Source organism: Phaethon aethereus (genome assembly GCF_964289735.1).
Source record: "Phaethon aethereus genome assembly, chromosome: 6".
Lineage (NCBI taxonomy): Eukaryota > Metazoa > Chordata > Aves > Phaethontiformes > Phaethontidae > Phaethon > Phaethon aethereus.
Genome location: NC_138580.1, coordinates 41,769,056 through 41,782,822, shown reverse-complemented (window position 1 = coordinate 41,782,822; position 13,767 = coordinate 41,769,056). Strand labels below are relative to the sequence as shown.

Genomic DNA, 13,767 nt, shown 5'->3' with positions numbered 1-13,767 from the left:
AACATTGTTGTGCTGGATTTGTTATGGAAAAATTGAGACAAGTGAACTGTCTCAGCCAAAAGTTTTCCAGGATGTCAGCCTGAGGTAGAAACTTTGCACAGAAAACTTTAACTGAAACAAACTTTGTAAGCTTAAATGCAATTGCCAGCTTAAATGCAATTGCCAGCAAGGTCTTTTTATAGCAAGTGCTGGGCAACCTTCAGTAAATAATAGGACTGGCTACTTTATCACGTGGTTTATGGAGTAATCTGTCTTGAATATTAGACCAATGTCCCTACTGTCACTCCTGGAAATACATAAAAGAAACAAACTTACTTTCAAAGTCTCTTTCCCTCCACCTTGGGCAAAACACACAATTGGAATCTTCCCACCATAATTAGATTCTGTGAAACAAGTCAAAAGAAAAAGGGAGAAAGATTCAGTCCATTAATGCAATTTGAACAACTTATTTTTCCTGAGTACAATGAAAGAATTTCCAAGCAGCTCATGCAGACACTCCAATACTAGTTTGCTGTTGATTTTGCCCAATCTATTAACAGCTTTTCCTGGTTTTAATGAAACTCAGTTTTGCCTAACACTGCATAGCTGGCTTCAGACACCCTTCTCCACCAGATGTGTTTTATCTCCTCACAGTCATAATTTTTACTAACTGCAAAGTCCCCAAAACATGTGATTTTATTCTATTTACCTACTGCTTTGACCATTTTGAGTTTAGACGCAAGATTCTTATCACAGGTTGAAGATTCAGAACCTCTGACTTCACATTTTCAATTTTAGAGGAAAGGTAAGAATTCCATAAATCTAGGAGCTAGTGTTTAAGAGACATAGCAAGTTTCATAATGATTCGGGGTGTTTCGTCATGACAAACAGCAATTATGCTTCAGCTAAGGTACACAGTAAAAAAACCCAAACTCTTCAACTAAGGATTTCCTGACAAGGCTTTTGATTGTTTTCCTTTTTAGGCAAAGGATCGGAAAGAGAAATTTTTTAGGAGCAGGTTTCAGATGGATCAATCACTCTCACAAATGAAAATTTTGGAAAAAGCCTAGTTTCAGCTCCTGTGTAGTTGTGCTTCAGCTACCTGGAATTCAGTGCCAGGTGGGAAATATGTAGATGGGTCAGCTTCCAACAGTGAGCCCAGCAGGAAGGGAGGGAGGGATGGGCTGTATAGCTGAAACGGAACATTTGCTGTGTCCCACAAAGGACTATTCTCACATACAGAAAGGAAGATGAGGGGAGGGGTATTGCTCTGAAGAAGCCCGGTTGCTCCTGAAAGTGCTCAAGATGCAACACAGTTAACACATCCCTTCCAGCTCGGCATCCAAGGGATGCTACCACAACTCTTTTGTTCCTGGAAAATCACCATGTATCAGCCCTAAAGCGTGCAAGGACTAAGGAGAAGGAGGTCTGCAACCTGATGCCCACACCTACCTGGGATAACCCGCTCCGAAATGTACTTTTCTAACTGAGTTCGTACTTTTGCTTCTATCGTCGGGTGCCCATGGGTGCCATTATCAACCAGTAAGAGATGGGTGTGATTATTATCCAGGCAATACAGGGGGTCTCTCTTGAGATCATCCATTATGTAGTGGGCCAAGTAGTACCCCTAGAAGCACAAGCACAGCGCTTAACAGAGATCCAAGGGCAGAGCACGCACAGGCCTTCAAGGACAAGCCAGTGACAGCTGAACCCTTAGCCACCAACTATTCCTCCTTAGGAGTCTGATGTCCTGACTCATCGCTCATGGCTGTCCCAACAGCAACAAAAGACAGTGAGAGAAACCCCACACAAGATCACAGCGTAATCATTTGCAGGGCAAGTTTTTCTTTGCAAGAGCAGCCTGACGTGAGGTGATCCTCTCAAAACTTCACCGCAGCCAAGGGAGCAGTGGGAGTTACTTGCAACAGTTTAGTCAGAGATCCCGTTAAGCAACGCATGCTTCCTTCAGCCACCAGAAACATTAAATCTGTGGCAAAGTTCCTTCAAAACATCACAGAATCATAGAATTTTTTAGGTTGGAAGGGACCTCCTGAGACCATCTAGTTCAACCCTCAAACCTCCTTAGAACCCTCAGTAAATTAAACTGCTTTTCTTTATCTAGCAGGATGGTTTTTAGACATGTTCTGTAACATCTAGTGGACAAAATACAAGGTTATCTGACAGACAGGACAACAGTAGCGATAAGCAAGATCCGTTACAGCAGCAGCACGTACGTGTCTTACTCAGGTGTGAATCCCCACTACAGGCTACTGCGTAGGGATTTCACAGCAGCTAAAATAACCGTGGAAGGGGTTATTCCCTAATTCTCTGTCAGATACGAAATTGGAGCAGCTGAACTTCCACACAGACATGCTAAGCCCATAGCTAAAAACACATCCTGGTCCCCCCACCAGGCCTGACACATGTGACCATCTCAAACTTGAGAAGACTTTAGTTTCCTCCTGTTCTGAGAAGAGTGCCTGATGTTTCTTCTCACTGCTGCCTACACTGAGGAAAAGCTGATCCCAGGTTGAATTGTTTAGGACACAGTAGATCAGGCTAAGTAGACAGACATGCTTCTACATTAACATTGCCCTGGAAAGCATTTTGCTGAGCTCTGCTTTACCACAACGTACAAGCAGAGCTTGACTGACCGCCCAAGTCAGTCTTCACATCGCTGATAGCATCAGCCTAGCACGGACACTGTTACTGCTGAGAGCAGTGGTCAGTCTGGGACACAATGTGTAGAATTGACAGCCAAGCCTCCTCTTTGTTTCCCCACCAACCCACATGCATTTCTTACGTCATTATCACCACTGCGGATCAGACTCTCTCGGTTGGAAATCATGCCCCAGGCTGCTATGCCAATAGCCACCACATTCTCCTCTGAGCTCCGACTGATGGTGTTGTCTCTGACCACCTCCCCGATGTACTTCATCAGCCCGTAATGCGTGCCTCCTGTGAAAATCCAGGCCCCTGGGGACAACATGCAATAACCGGGGAAAATGTAGTGGAATACTCACCCTTCTAATGCATTACCTTTAAAACACAACAACTCAATCCCATCTCAAGACCTTACCTCAGAAGAGGCATTTATTCTTCAGTTAAACACGAAGGATATGCTACACAATTAACCTCATGTTATCATGGGCACCCTGATGACTAGCTCTCGACTCTGTGACTTCCAAACGGTTAGGTCACATTTGCCCCAAGTGAACCAGCCAAGCAGAAGCAAACCGAATACTCTACTTCCCTGCTGATCCTTCGAGCTGCTACCTCTCCAAAAATATTATGCAGCAATAAAATAATACAGACACATACGCAGGTTTTTACCTTTGGACTGGGCAATGTAGATCAACCTGCTGAATATCTTGCGCATCCGGGGCTTGAGTGCAAAGTTCTTTGCACCCCCAGTGACAGAGATGACAAGGTTAGGGGTTTTCAGGTGCCAGTGCTGGGTCATGAGATCATAGAGTGTCTCGGAGTCTGTGTCGCATGATAAACGGATGTACTTGGGTGAGAGAAAAGAGGAGAAACAAATACACAAGAGATAAATAGTGACAGCTGGGAACAGACCAGGAATTGCATTATTTTCCTCTAATGTACACTCTTATTCCAACATCAGGTAGACAAAGGGTAAAGTGATGATGAACCAGAGCTTAACTCTTTGTTTCTTACTCTAAAGTATCTTTATCCTCCCCTTACAACCAAACACCCATTACTAGAACTTGCAAGGTGATCTCCTCTCTTGACAGATCTCACATCTGGAGATAAGGCACAGTCTTACTGCAAGCAGAAGTGCTAGTGTCAGACCCGCAGCATAGTGAAAAACATAACTGCTGGCCCTAAGATCTCCCAGTTCCACCATTTCCAGGCTCAGCCCAAAACTGCAAACTGCACCTCCAGCATGCTGGGCGGCGGGGTCAGGCGGTAGTGCGGTGCTCAGGTTGCACTATCATGTTCTGCCACACATGTTTTTAATTTGGCAGAAGCTAAATTGCGTAGCCCCAGAAATATGGGTTTTGCCATTATTAGTAAAATTCCACAGGTTTTGTACTGAACTGAGAGTACAGATTCTCAGGATCTCTTTGGCCTGAGCTGAGTATAGTTGTGATAGCAGCTGTCTAGCAGTGTAATAACTATTGTCTACATTTGATTTGCTTTAGGTTATAACAGTAACAAATAGTTAGTCTGTACGGACTGAACAATTTCTGACCAGAATAAAAGGTGGCATGGAAGAATGCAGGCACCAAACGACAGAGGTCTCAGCTAGTAAAAACAAACCACAATGGCCAATAATGGTCACTATTTGAGTGCAACTTTGTGAATCAGGTAGAATTATTTTTAGAAATAAATAAAACCAAAAGAACTGTCTAATTCAGAACCACTGAAAAGAAAGAGCATAAGCAGACTGTCTTGAGATAAATCTATAGAAATAACTCCAGGCACACCAGGACAAAGGAGGATGGGATCCCCATGATCGGTACAGAAATTGTCCCTCCAAAGACCTCAGGAATCAGCATAAAGCTTCCAAACCCTCCTTCCACTAGAGGAAGGCAGGCAAGACTCCCAAGACTGACCCTGGGATTCAGATGAACACAACACTGAGGAAGTTTACGGTATAACAATTTTAACTCTAACAAAGCTACTTATAGCTTGGATTATGGATTAGTAGTAGCATTGTTGTAAGTGAACTGCTAATAATTACAGTCTTATTTTGATCATACTATTAAAGCTTTAATGTGAATAGCTACAAATTCCAGGCTCCCATGAGCATGGTGTCCCTATCATAAAATATACCCATAACAGCATCTTCAGTTAACACATCACAACTTTATCAAACTTGTAGTAAAGCTTGAACACTGTACGAGGATGCCATAAAGCACACAAGATGGATAAACTGGCTTCAGGTGGACCTGCCATCTCTCCATTTATGTAAAAAGCTCTCTGGCTGTTTTGCTATGCTATTTAACAGCCCCTTTGCAACTTCATCACTGTTTAGTGTGATGGACTTTTGGGAGACAGCCATGGCTACCCAACCCATACCAGGGGATGAAAAGGAGTAACTTGGACTTGAATCACAGTGGATTTTGTATAGATCGCTCAGTATTCACAGGAGAGCAAAACCAGGGGATTCATTTGGGGAAGAAATGTCCTATCTTGAGAGGCATTTAACTTGAAGTAAAGAACACATTCATCTGTTCCATGATAGGTTCCCAGGAGTAGTTATTGCATCTGGCTCAGAACAGCACATCACAGAGGAAGCCTAGCAGGCTCCAGCCCTACACAGGAGACCTAAGGGACTCCCACAGCTTCTGCTCTCAGAAGCATCAGCCACATGAAGCCCTGGGTGTTTTTCAGGAGAAGGCTGCCTCACAGGGGAGGGGAGCCTGCCAGAAACATTAACTGCTCCACAGAACCGGTAAGCCATCCCCACAGCAAGTCTGTGTTATCAGTAGGGTTTACAGAGCAAGTTACTTTACACAAGTACTGTGTACCTGTATGACTACCTTTGTTCCAGCAACAGTTAAGGTTTCCAGTTGTTTTCATCTATCCAAGTCGTTTTCACCTGTATAAAGCAAGTACCAAATAAAAGATGCTGAAGCTGCCTTGCCCATGCTGCTTATCTCGTTCTCTCATGCATCATCACGGTGTATAACTGCAAACACTTCAGTTACACCTAGGTTTTATTCGATGTACCAGCAACTATACATCTGACACTTGCTACCTCCAGAGCCCTTTGCGGGCTCCACTGAAGCAGGTGAACCCCTCGGTTCAGCCACTTTCTTTCTCCGAAGTACAACGGTGCCATCTCCTGGTACAGCCGGCTGGTGCACCCCAACCATCACCGATCCAACCCTCAAACACAGGCGATGCCAAGTATTTCAGCAGCTGATCTCAGAACGGTATTCAGGAGAAGCATTTTTTCCAGATTGCGGGCTACCAGAACATAAAACACAGCAACTGCCACGTCCTTGGATGTTACAGAATCTGAGCAACACTGCAAAAATAAGAGTGCAAGCAGGATTCACTAAATGTACAGATTTTATTGGTGTGTTCACATCTAATATTTCTGCTCAGGACTTTTTAGGACTCATCTATCCTAACAAATACAATGAGGGGTATAAAACTTCCCATCCCTCATTGATAATAGTCTGTAACTCTTACGTTACCTTGGGTTTGAAGTTCTCCCCACTGTGCAGAAGATCAAGAGAAAACATTTTGCAATGCTTAAGACCAGCAGGTACCTTGCAATATAGGGAATGAGAATACGGACTAGAGATGTAACTCCAGCCAACGTGCTGATTGGATGGATTAGCAGACTTGCAAACAGCATTTGAACAAAGTATGCTCTGAAACATGCACAGTGGCCTTAAGAGTCCTCACGAAAAAACCTATGGGCACCCAAACCAACTTCCAGGGTAGGAAGGGGGACACAGCGTGAGGAAAGAACATTTAAGCTCTGACAGCTCAGAAGTTTTGCAATAGAGCAAATCATTTCTTCATTCAGTAAAGGTACACAGCAGCTTAAAACACAGCAGCATGAAGCTAAAATATGCATATCAACAAATGTGTGAAGTACTTGGATCTGTTTAAGCGTGGTTCAAAACCTTCAGTCTTACTTCCCACCCAGATGCCTCGTTTCTGCTGCTTTGCATAAAACAAACCCAATTAATTTACATAGCATGCTTTGATTTTCCTCATTTATTTTGATTGTCTCAAGCAAGCTGCACTGGCAGTAAATATCAGTCATTTAGAAGAGGCAGATGAGCTCAGCCACATGTGACTCCTCACACAGTATCAGTATAAATCATTGGAAACAGCAGCACCAGCTATTCTCTTCTTTCCATCCCTCCACTTGTCCCCACACCAAGTAAAAACACAGGCTAAAAAAAAACGAAACAGAATAAACCCTCTAAAGTTCCACTGATACCTTACATCCCCATCAAATCCACCGTCATTGTAGGATCTCCACCCATGGAAATACTCAATGTTCAATTGGTTATGGGCCTGAGCAAGCTGGTCTATGCAGATATGCTTTGAGCAAGAGTTTTGGCTAGAGAACTCTGGAGAGCCCTTCCAAACAAAATTACTCTATGAGGGTACAGGGCATACAAGCCCCATTTCCAACATCTCACAACATCCTTCAGAGTGTCCAATCCAAGGCATAAGATACAACTGTATGGAAAGGAGCACTGTATATCTGCAGACTGCAATGATCTGCACATAGAGCAGCTAGGGAGGAAGGGAATATAGGTCACCAAGCTCTGTAGGCAAGCGTTGAATGACATACTGTGCAATGTTAAAGCCATCACGAAGCACGAGTGATTTTTTTCATGGAGTATCAAGCAGGTAGGTGCAGCTCCTGCACGGAAGAGTACAGATCCTCTGAAGAAAGGTCTTACACCCCTAAAGATATGAAATCCCTATAGTCATGGATCCTGCTGTGCCTTCAAAGGCAAAGCATGTTACACATGCTCCTGTCCCAAGAGTTACACTGGTGTGCACTCTCACACCATTTTCTTTCCAAAGCATAAGTTAGTCCACACTAGAAAGGTGCAACGCTCCGAAAACCAGCCTTGTCTTGGCGTTCAAGTCAGACAGTCAGGAACAAAGCATCTTTATCAGGGGCTTGATCATTCAGGCACTGGAGCTTATCATGTTGGTTTCACCAGTAAAGTAACTTTCACTAAGTTGCTCCTCAACACCATGACATTTCAGTACAGACGGGGACTACAAAATGGCCACTGTAACTGCACACTGATATAGTCAGGGTACAGAGTCCCAGTGAGAGACAGATCTAGTTTAAAATTACTTCCTCCCAGCCCAAGACCTTCAGAATTGTATTACAGGGCAATTACAATAAAACTACCTACAAGAAAAAAAGAAAAACAATAACTGAGCATCACCCACATTCACCCATTCTTCTGCCATGCCTGGAAACAGATCATCTCTTTTGATTCCCATCATTGGCCTATGAAACAAACAACACGGAAGAAATTATTCTTTGTTACCTATTAGCAGGGCTTGAGAAATCAGCTTGTATCCTTTGTAGCCTAACTCCTCCCATTCCCATGAGAATAAAATCTACTTTAGCTTCACCTTCCCTGCGTTTCAGGGGCTTCCATTGGCGCTGGATTCAGGACTCTGAATACGGCACATCCAGCAGGGGCCTGACGCATACCCTTAATACAATCACTTACCTTTCCTCTTTTTCCCATGTTTTCAAACTGAATGTCCCCAAAGGCGTCAGTAGGAAGTTCTTTAGTGTGCTTCTTGTAATTCCATTTTTCATTGGTGTTAACCTGAGTACCCTCTATGTGTTGATTTTCAGGGTATCCACATTTACATAAGTTGCCCCTGAAAGACAAGTGAATAGGCACAAAACCCCATGGTTATCATCCTGAGCAGAGAAAAGTAAGCTTTGATAAGTTTAACAAGAGACAGAAATTTTTCACAGCTGAAACCACCTTCAAAACCTCTGCTCAGTCAGGACATTTCCAAGAAGTGTTATTCTGCAGCAAACCTGGAGCCAGTAGAATATAGGGTGCCTAGCATAGCAATGACATCAACTGCAAAGTCTGGGATCACGGTTGTACAAACACAACAAGCCAAGCAAGCAGGTGGAGCTATGGACCCCATTGTGCCTGGGACTCTACTTGGATTTGCCACCTGACAAGAGAACAGCTAAGAGGAACCAACTCTCAGCTGAGACCAGCACCTAGTCATGCTTCCTCCTCCCACAGTCTGCTTCTGCCTAGCTCCGGGCAATGGAGCGGAGTACACCTCAGGAACCAGTCTGTGCTGAGAGATGAGCTGACACTCCTGGATGGCCCTTACCTATGTGGCCTCTTACATTATCACAAACCAAGCTGGGTCACCAGGAGCTTCATTTGAAACCCTACAACTCTGCACACAGATGAAGAAAATGAACCAGAACTCACTACTAAATGTAATAATCTTCCATGGAAACCCAGGGCCTAACTGGTGTCTAAGCACACCCAAGACATATTCACATCAAGACAGAATGGATGTCTGGTCTCTGAGCAGATTTTGCAGGCAGTTTTCTGTGTCCCTAGCACACTTGCCCCACCAGCACCCCTGTCCGCTTCACGGCATGGTGTGCGGTCACTACCGATGCCCTCTTCACCAACACTGAAATTGCATCAAGGGGAGGAAGACTCTGTACTTGAGTTGTGCAGGTCTAGTTGGGAAAGCTAGGGGAATTCTTTTTCTAGGAAAAGGTGCAGCACAGACCATGAAACCTTATCCATAGCCTACATCCCTGCTTCCTCAAGATGGGGTCCTTGCTTTTGAGGGGACTGTCCGATAAGCACAGGAAACCAAGAGCAATAAGCAGCATCAGCAGCAATAGGAGGGAGCAAGTGTGGCCCCCACACTCTAAGGTAACAAGCAACATCAGGTGAACACTTGCACAACGTTAATTTTGCTAACAGCAAAAAAAAAGTAGATGGGGAGACAAAGCAAGAGGAAGAACGCTTTTAACAGTACTGTGCAATTCAGCAATATAGCGGGGCGGGGGGGGAGGGAATGCATCAGCCAAAAAGGATTAAGAGGAGTACATTAATTTGTGTGCCTACAGTGACCTTTATAGTTAGCCTCCAGACTGCACATAGGAGATGGAGCAATGCTCTCCTGTGAAGACTGCTGCAAAGGTAAATCACAGCATGCCTCTCTGAACAAGAGAAACCTTACATGGTTTCTTCTACTCAGCTGTAGCTTGCATATAAAACCAGCTTACCCTAAAATAGACAAAAACCCAGCAACTTAAGAAGTATGGCGTGCAAGCCTTTCCCAGTGGGCTTGCAGGTAGAGAAGCTGCTAAGAACCATCTCTCCATCTTTTGTTGGTCCTTTGCCAGACATCCCATTTCAGATGGCTGAAGAGGACCCTAAGTAAGACTTTCTGAAATGAGACTCATTTCCCTTCCTCTCTCCAAGGCATTTTTCCTCCCTGCTTCAGAGGAGAATGGAGTTACTGAGATCCCTCAGAGCTCTATATTAGGACTTCTGCAGCTGCATTCATTCGATCACTTTTCTCCTCAGATTACAGAAACACCAAGAAAACCAAAAGTAATGTTATGGTCCTCAAACTTACATTGCATAAGTACTTGTCCCTGAATACGGAGCATGTATAATAGCCTGTATTAAGAGAACATCAGCCTGAGCAAAACCTAGCGGCTATATCTCTCTGCTGCAAAGGCTTGTGCATGGAATTTGTGATTTGGGTTTAAAAGGAGAATTTAAAGTATGCAAAGCCCGACACATCCATACATTGTTATACACCAATACCAGTCCTGGAACTGAATCCTTAAAAGCACTTATGTATTGCCATGATTATGTTTGAAACAGGGTATTTGATGTTAAATCCCCTTAACAGAGCTGCTGGAAGGCATGCTGACAGAGTCAGCGTGAAGGTCAGACCCCTACTTTTGCAGCAAGTTAGTTGTGGAGCAACTCAAATGGATGTGTTTCCAGTTTTTACACAAACTCCTGAGACTCTAGAGCAGCTGAAACTGAATCAGATGAGACTTCTAAAAGAATAAAAATAGCGTTTATTTAATCCTTTTTTTAATTGCTCTTTTTTGTGTATGTTTTATATTCTGCAGAATATTAGTACACTAGTAGATGTACATAGTCTGTAAACAAACATATATTGCGGGTAATGCTCAAAAATGTTTTGCTGATGGGGTGTGCAATCAAGTGGTTCAGAAAGCACTGGTCTAGAGCTGGGAGAAGCACCCCAGGGTGCCTGGCTGACCATTAGACTTCCAGCTTTTTTAACCATGACTGTAGAAAAGCCCAGGCATATACAAACGAGCCAAACAAGCAGTGACAAGGAAAGGAGCTGCACAAGCAAGACTGAGGTGAGGCTGCATTGCTGGATTCAGACTCTTAACAAAACGCCAAAAATTTTGCTCCCTGCCCAACCCCTGCCACACGGCTTCGCAGGCAGAAATAGCCTCAGTTCCCAATTCCCCATGCCTGTAAAACAAGAGAAAAATGTCTGCTTACGTTGACTTGGTGTCTTTTGTAAAAAAGACACATTCTCTCTTCTTAAAGTTTTCTTGGATGAAGTTGACCAAATCCTTGAAAATAATTTTTTAAAAAAGTTTACTTCCGATAACTCATAAAACAGAAGAAACTTCTGTAACAGCACAGCCCGGTTAAACACAAAGAAAACTGCTGCAACAAGTCTCCTTTTTCAAAGTGGATGGTGAGAGGCAACCAGAAAGCACTGAGGGGAGTTGACAGGACACAGAAGACTACTAAAAATCACAAATAGGCATTCCAAAAAATATGCGATATCAGTATTTTTATATCAAGCACAATATATACTAAAGAGGCAAAAGGTACGGCTTCCCCCTCCAGAAGAAAAAACTTTGAACAGCAAAACAGATTTGATGTGCTAGGAGCTGCTGGAGAGCCTATTTTAATTTCAGGTTTTAATCCAAAAGACCCACATCGAAAATGTCTTATTTGAATTCAGTGCCACAATACAGGCATCTGTAGATTACAGAGCATTTCCATTTGCATGCTGAATCACTTAGAGTACTGACAATATTTTTTAAATAGTGCTTAAGTGGTCCAGATACTGCTTGAAAGACTATGGCAAACACTGTTTCTTCCCCGGGGAAAAAAAAACAACATTAACGTCCTCTTGGGTAGGGGTTATTTTAATTTGACACAAAAAGACCCCAGCAGGAGACCTGAACAACTTGAACAAAACAGTCATGCTTTATGTGAGCCGAGAGGAATGCAAAGTCTCTCCATTTGGCTTGTTTAACCATTAACTCTCATATTAACCTTGAGACTCCACAAGCGCAGGGGAAGCTTTCAAACTTGGGAAATGCAAATTCCTTCCTAATCTGCCTCTGAAAGCTAGGAAAGCAAAAAAAAAAAAATTCTCACTTGCTGATAAAGGTTTGAAGGTTTGGGGTGGTTTTTGTTTTGTTTTTAAGCACAGCTTGGATTTGCAAGCCAAGATTTAGCTTGGGATGAAAATGGAAGACATAGAGCTATAGTTTAGGTTACCATTTTGACAGAACACTTGCAGTTAAACAGCAGTTAAAAGAAGTTATTCCAGGTAGAAAAGCATAAAAAGTGTAATATCCAAAACAAAGAAAATGGAAGGGAATATAATTAGCCAGTAAAAGCCACAAGGATGCAAAGACCAAAAAAATAAAAGGGAGGGGGAACCACTTGCTAAAGACCTAAGAGCTAGTCATTAGGCCTCTCGCAAGCCCATCAGAAGCAAGAAATCTGCCAGACAATCGCTGCGATCAGCAAATCATTAAGGATTGAAAGGGACGTTCAACATAATTATATGTTGTCTGCCTTTACCATCAAGTTGAGTGAAGAGATTGGGGTTGTTCTTTATAAAGACAGAGGATTTGTCTCTAACTGAAATGTGAAAAGGGATTTAAAACCAGAAGTGACCAAGAACGGACAACAAAGAGTTACGGGGATCAAAAGGAATGCAGTGCATCCTTCAACTTTTACCATGCCAACAAAGCATCGCTACTGCTGGAAGGGTCACTGGCTAGGAAAACTTCTCTATAAAGGGAAAACTGATATATCAATCATCCTTCTCCTGATATGACCTAATTCATAACCACCTTGGCCCACTCCCAAGACAACCCCCAAGTGTATCAAGGATGTACCAGATACTCACGGCATCACTGCAGGACACATCTATGCTGCGAGACATGCTGGAATACAGGAGTCTGGAACTCTCAAAATTGCCATTTCTTCGGTGTCGCATGGTGCCCATCGAAACCTGAAAGAACGTGGTGGAAGAGAAGAGGAAGGAGCAATGGTCATTTCTTCCACCACATAAAAAACAAGCAAGGACACTTAGTGTCCTAGGAAGGCAAGGGAGAGGCTGTTTGAATCCAGCATAAAGAATTGGGAAGCGCATTGATTCCTAAAACATGAAACTAACATTCAGGGAAGATACTTTCCCTTTTTTCATACCACAAAGAGACTTTCCACTTTCTTTCCCCACTCCCAAAAGAACTCTAACATGCTTGGAAAAAGGAACATACCTTATATGCCATCCCATTCAATTCATTGCCATATCTTAACTCTCTTTCCCTTTCCATCTCCGATAGGTGTGCAAGGACTTGTGCTATTCAACATTTGCATACAATGAGCAGTCCCTAATCTAGTGTGTTTACAAATTAAAGGGGATATTAAGAAGAAACACTTCAATCACAGAGCAAAACTGCCGTGTAGAAAGAAGCTGGTCTGGCAGTATGCCAGAAGCCCAGAGTAGATGCAGCACCTCAACACAGATCCCTCAGGTCTATGTCCACCCCTGGAACAAGGATAGTCAACATGCATGACCTGAAGAGTAAGTGGATTTAAAGTTTGTTGGATCCAAAAGTTAACAGGTCACCTTTGGAAGCAAATACACTTCAGTTGCCCTGTAGAGCAGATACCTGTACGGACCATAATGTGCTTGAAGGAGCATCGCTTCATTTGCATCCAGGCACAAAACAAAGTTTTGTTTATTTATTAGCTAACAGCTAATACTTCAATTCCCTTTACATTTCTTTGCCAAATAATACTGGAAAAGGTCTCTTCCTGAAAGGAAGGCTGCCAGCCAGCTAACATGCTGAGCTCAAATTCTACTTCTCCTTCCAACACCGTTTTCTCTTCTGCCTTTTCCTCCCCTGTGTACACTGGGCATGCTCTCAGGTGATAACTACCACTGCATGGCAAAAAGCATTCCTCCCAGACACAGGAGCACGCATGCTCCAGC

General features: G+C 43.3%; 1 protein-coding gene across 1 annotated transcript in view; it reads right to left on the bottom strand.

Moving 5' to 3' along the window:
• TRPM8 (transient receptor potential cation channel subfamily M member 8) overlaps nucleotides 1-12,774 on the bottom strand; it is a gene marked incomplete at its 5' end in the record, with an annotated part of 41,743 nt that extends 28,969 nt beyond the window's left edge. Inside the window, 7 exons of the mRNA XM_082001878.1 lie at nucleotides 316-383; nucleotides 1,432-1,606; nucleotides 2,783-2,955; nucleotides 3,313-3,490; nucleotides 8,184-8,340; nucleotides 11,016-11,089; nucleotides 12,676-12,774. Coding sequence (XP_081858004.1) covers nucleotides 316-383; nucleotides 1,432-1,606; nucleotides 2,783-2,955; nucleotides 3,313-3,490; nucleotides 8,184-8,340; nucleotides 11,016-11,089; nucleotides 12,676-12,774 — 924 coding nt within the window. The remainder of the gene's footprint in view (nucleotides 1-315; nucleotides 384-1,431; nucleotides 1,607-2,782; nucleotides 2,956-3,312; nucleotides 3,491-8,183; nucleotides 8,341-11,015; nucleotides 11,090-12,675) is intronic.
• Nucleotides 12,775-13,767: the final 993 nt, after the last annotated feature.